This window comes from Vigna radiata, chromosome 8 (genome assembly GCF_000741045.1).
Source record: "Vigna radiata var. radiata cultivar VC1973A chromosome 8, Vradiata_ver6, whole genome shotgun sequence".
Lineage (NCBI taxonomy): Eukaryota > Viridiplantae > Streptophyta > Magnoliopsida > Fabales > Fabaceae > Vigna > Vigna radiata.
Window position 1 is genome coordinate 28,585,547 of NC_028358.1, and position 5,988 is coordinate 28,591,534.

Genomic DNA, 5,988 nt, shown 5'->3' on the forward strand with positions numbered 1-5,988 from the left:
ACAATGTAGAGGACCATGTCCTTAACCTGCGTGTGTCAGCAAGGGAAACCAGCTGGTGTGTCATGGCCGGGAATGTTTTAAGTTGGATTTATTTTATAGGTAATCCTACTTGTTCACTGATCTACTCATTAGAGTACCATTCGAAAATTTTCAATAGGGGTGCTGCATGAATTGAATTTAAAGCTTACTTAGCTTCACCCAAACGGTTGGACGACTATTCAGGCCTTCCAAGATCTATGCTAAGAGAATCTTCCAAGATCTTTGCATGTGGCGCATTCAACAGAGTATATTGATGAAAGCACATGCCTTTGGCCTACTCCTTGGATCTTGAATCTTGATTCCTTCTAAAGGATATTTTTTATTGGTTCCCTTCTTATCACTAGGTACAGGTTTCGCTCGCATATGCTTTCTAAAGTTCCTTATTTCTTCAACTTAAAAGAACTTAGCCACTTGCTACCTAAGTTCATTCAAATTCTCTACTTGTTGCATGTATAAACTATCTCTGAACGACCTTTGTAGAGCGATGATCATGTGATGCATGGCCACTTCAGGGTTGAGGTTCCTTATCTACAATGAAACTTTTCCAAATCGATCCATGAACGCTCAAAGAGACTCATCCTTCTCTTGCCTAATGTTGACCAAGGCAATTGAAGTCAGACCCGGTTGGGTTGGGATAGAAGGAATATAATTCTTCATGCCTTGTTCCTACCGAATGATTGCATTTTCAATGCACAATACCCTCAACTCTTCTTCATATCCCTTTTTCATCTCGTCCATCTATTTCTACATGTTCCTCATCATCTCCAAGGGATCCATCAACCATTCTTTTGAAGCATCCTCCACAACAATGTTGCTCGACATATTCTTTATGGTCACCATGTGAGTTTAAAAATGTTTGCTCAGTCCCATGGTGGATGCCAAATTTTTCGATGTATAAGGTCGATTAGTCACTTCATACATAATGGTCGTCAAAAATCTTGATTTCGAGTAGTTTCTTCCTGTATGTTTCCACTAATCACGGATACTTGTCAAATATCTTTTAATACTAAAGTCAGTTCAAATCTAAATGCAAGGATAATAATTATATAATTTACTACCTAGAAATTTTATTTATAGTTTTTATAATGAACTTTCAATTAGAGTCTATTTAATCTAATTACTAACTTAATCAGAATAATTGTTGAATTTTTTCGATTAAGATAATAAGATTCGTTTTCATTGGCCAATTGCTGGGCCAACAAATATGCAAACAAATTATAAACCAAAACTCTAATAACAGTTTGTTGGTATTAGATTACGAAATTTACTAATAGAAACGTGTAGAAGCACTGGACGATTTAATGCAACAAAGAACAAATTTGCGTAATGAAACATTAAAGCACATTATATGATGACGAACAATAATATATGTATATATTAATCAATTCTTGATGAACATATATAAAAATCAGATATAACAATAAGTATTACAATATGACACACTCAGATATAAAAGAGCGGATTGCAACTACAAAGTTCAACTTACTTGAACCTCTTAAACATTAGCAAAGACCACATTATACAAAGGTTAGTAACAAGTAACTGACCTTATAATATATCCATCCAATATCAGCATATGAACAAATGCTAACTATTAGACGATAAACGATGCAAGGCATTCTCAACAAAGCCATATGCAATCACCCGTCTCCTTCTCATTCAAATATTCTTTACAGTCAATTGAAAAGTCATCTCTGCCAACTTCCCCTTCAAGGATCAATGACGATTATTTAAAAGTACAACAACACTTTATATATGTGTATATATGTATTTTTTTCTTAAATCATATGTATATTTATACGTCTTCAAGATTTGAGAAGAGTAATTTTTATAATTAACCCCTTATTTCTACCAAAAATTGGAAACATAAACCAGATGGAAATTGTGGTTGAATATTCCATGCATGCATAGGGTTGAAGTGGCTCATAACCCTAATGATCTCATGCTTATCTCTTGGTAACGACTATCAACAACATTTAAGTCTTGCAACCTCATTTGGTGGTAAAACTCAGCAATGAACTCTTCCGCCTTCGCATCAATCATCTCATCCCCTTCCCCATCATTGCTATCACCATTACTATTCTTCTCCATCACACCTTCTTCTTCACCTTTGTTATTATTATTATTATTCTCCGCCTCCTGTTCCATTTCGTTTAGCCCTACGGCCGAGGCGTAACGGCTGCTACACCGAGACGATTGGCATGTAAACACAGAAGTAGAATCAAACGCATCATCTCCGTGATCAACGCAATCCGAAAACGGCGTTGAAGTGACCATTTTAGATTGAGCAATGTTTTTACTGTTATCACAGAGTGTAGATTGGTCGGTTGGCATGTGCAGTGGTCTCATGGACCCCACGATCTTCCTCCACACGTTCTTGGACTCCTCATCCACAATAATTTTGGATTTTCTGGAACGCCCTGATCGCATCATGAACAGCGCCACCTTAAAAAAGTTCTTTAACCCCTTTCCCTTCTTGCGGGAAGAAAGAGTATTTATTTTCTTAGGTTCTTCGTGGGGGATAATTGCTGTTTTCTGGGCGTTGATAATGATCACAGAGTTTTCAGGGTTGAGCTCCATTATGTATGGGAGAAAGGAAATTAAGAAAATAACTTAGAATTATAACAAACGATGATAATTCGCCCTGCTTACAAGCAGGGGAATATAGAAGAAGAGTGTTATGAGAAAAGTTCCAGCAAAACAACACTGTCGTTACATAATTATGTAACTAATAAACAGTGTCATAGTGGGACGTTGGTTTATTTGGGGACATTATTGTTTTAGGGAATTCTAATATTGGGATGGTAGCATACCAGAGAAGGAAGGTTCATGAGTGTCGGTTTTTTAGGCAAAGGATTCGCAGAGAATGTTTGTTTCGTGCAACTGTTACCTTTATTTTTTGTTCTTCTTCTTATAGTTGAATCGGTCTTCCAGTTGAATAGGAAAAGACGTTTTCCTCTCTCTCTAGCAATCAACTACAACTTGTGTAGTTGCAATAAATGATACCCTAGAAAAGAAAATTTTAGTTATGAGAAATAAGATGTATCAATTTTGTTAGTATATTTTTAAAATAGTACATTTTTACTTTTATGGAGAGTATGCTTGAGAAGAGTAGGTATTTTTAAAAACTTAAATTAAAGAAAAAGTAATAGATTTTCTATTATCAATTATGAATAGACTGCTGACTGTTGATTAAAATAAAAATGAAATTTAGATTTGGATTTGTTAAGATTAAGATAATATTAAATTTTCATTTTCGTAAATAATATTATTTTAATTTAATGCGGTATATCAACATTTGAAATCGATAAAGTTAAATTTATTTTACACTAATTTCATTAGTAATGACTAAAAAGAATAAAAATGTATAAAGAAAAAAATATTTTATATTTAAAACCAGATATCACTTGATAAATAGAGCAAACATTTTACTTAAATTTTAAAGAATGTTGGAACCTAACTTTCTCATATAGAGATGGACCAACAAAATATTGCTAATAGCAACGCAAAACTCATTTGTCAATATTAGGCACATCAGGTTATTACCTTACTTGGACTCTTGTTGATCCACCACCCGGTTCACATGTTATTACCTGTAAATGGATGTTTACAAATAAGTATAATAAAGATGGCTCAAGGCTTTAATCAAGTTGAAGGGTTGGATTTCACTGAGACTTTTAGTCCCATAGTCAAACCATAGCGTTGTTCTTTCTCTGGCAGTTTCAACGAAATTGGCTAATCCACCAACTAGACATCAACAATGCATTTTTGCATGGCAATTTGAAAGAAATTGTATACATGAGTCAACACAACTCATACTCAGATGGGTTTTCTATCCTCTGTCAGTGACGCTTCATTATTTAAACGTTTTCATAAAGGTTCTATATTACTAATTTTAATCTATGTTAATGATATTTTGGCCACAGGAAACAATGCCACAAACATCAAGTCTCTTATTCCCCATCTTTTAACGTCTCCTTGCAAGCTTTCACTGACGTTGAATTGGGTTCCGACCCCGATGATCACAAATCAACATCAGGCTACTGTGTTCATTTCGGCAACAACATCGTCTCATGGTCTTCCAAGAAGCAAAAAGTGGTATCACCAAGCTCAATGATCGATATCTCATGGATACAATCTCTGTTACTTGAAATTCATATTGTTGTTCCAACTCCGATCATTTACTGTGATAATTAACCTTGGAGTTTTTCTCCTCACAACCAATCCAGTAATGCACTCACAAACGAAGCACTTTGAATTAGATCTTCATTTTATACATAATAAAGTGAATCAAAAGCAAGTCTTTGTTCATCATATACCAGCAAGCTTCCAAATTGCAGATACCCTCACTAAACCCATTTTTGGATCCGCTTTTCATGATTTTCCGAGGAGGTGGATGTTAAGGGATCTAGCTTGTGTTAGTTTCTGTTAGTGTATGTTTCTTTTCTGTTATTTGTTGCATGGGTTTCTCCTGTATGTATTGGCCATGCAACCTTTGTATAGGGATCTCCTCTCTCTTGGTTCATAGTTACTTTCACATAATAATAATAATAATAATAATAATAATAATAATAATAATATAGTTTTCCTTTCATCATTCTCTCTCTAGTCTTATAGTTCTATCATGTAATTTATAAAAAATATTTTTTTTAATTTATGTATAAATTAATTTTAACGCATAAAAAGAATTTATTTCATATTTTTTGGTACCTTTTTATAATTTTTTAGATATGATATTCTTACCAACATTATATATGATATTACAGTAGTTTGTACTTTCTGTATTTTGCACTTTTATTATCGTGGTTAAGATTTTGTCACCACTATCATTTCACAAATGCTACCAAAGTCCTGGTCTGGTTGTCGCAACACCGTCGTCACCTCTAACATTGGGTGCCCTCCTGGTTGAGCAATCTTACTAGCACTCTAATCAAATTATAGTACTTTTGTAACTATTATTTTATTAATTACATTTTAGATATTTTTTAGGTTTAAGATTTAGTTTTATGAATGCATTTTAATTTAGTTAGTGCAATTTCTAAAACCTAGCTAAATTCAGGAATGAATTATACATTAGATTTATGTTTAATTGCTAAGTTAGAAATTTAGAATCACTTAATATTAATATGACTTGTTAGATGGATAGTTAAGTTATTAATTTATGTTATTTGACATATGAGTTTTCAAGAATTCTATTTATGTAACTATAAACATGTATCTTGTTATGATCTATTTGAACTTTATGGACTAACCTTGACAAATTTGTATTAACTGTGAATTTTTGAAAATTCTGTATTTTAAAGTGTTCTTTTTTTTCAGTAATAAAGAATATATTAATTATAGAACACTAGGGTGTTAAGAACCCTTTTATATACATAGACTAAAAGAAAAAAAAAATACAATGTAGCCTTTATGCTATAAGTAAAAATTAGGTGAACTAGAACTGAGCGATATACACACATCCAAAATAAAATTAAATAAATAAAAAAAAAAAACAAACTATTGAGCAAGGCTCTTCAAACATTTCATCATTTTTTAGACAAGACTTTTGTTCAAAGTGTTAACTAATATATCTGTTTTAAAGTGTCACTAATGGATATGATAGTAAGGTCATGTGATTTTTAAAGTTGTAGAAATTGATGTGAGAATCTTTATATTTTCTTTATAACAACGTTCAAATATATTTGTCGATAAGTTTGTTGATAAATATAATTTATTAATAAATATTTTCATCAATAAATAAAATAAAAGCATTCCTCAATAATTTCATCAAAATTTAATATTTATTGACAGATTTTGAAGCATCGATATAAATCTACTAGTAATTTCTATAGTTGTTAATCACATAATCTTTAATAATTTACTAATAAAATTTTGTAAAACTAAAATTGAAACTGTTGGGTCCAAGGCTTTTGCTGTTTTCGCAATCGCACATTACCTCCTGCATTT

General features: G+C 32.3%; 1 protein-coding gene across 1 annotated transcript; it reads right to left on the reverse strand.

The window, feature by feature from the left end:
- Positions 1-1,540: 1,540 nt before the first annotated feature.
- LOC106770463 lies at positions 1,541-2,762 on the reverse strand. Its single transcript, XM_014656271.2, has one exon. The coding sequence runs from the start codon at positions 2,617-2,619 to the stop codon at positions 1,963-1,965; it is 657 nt and encodes a 218-aa protein (XP_014511757.1). The 5' UTR covers positions 2,620-2,762; the 3' UTR covers positions 1,541-1,962.
- Positions 2,763-5,988: the final 3,226 nt, after the last annotated feature.

Coding starts and splice junctions, on each gene's coding strand:
- LOC106770463 (XM_014656271.2), bottom strand. CDS start 2,619: ATGGAGCTCAACCCTGAAAACTCTGTGATCATTATCAACGCCCAGAAA.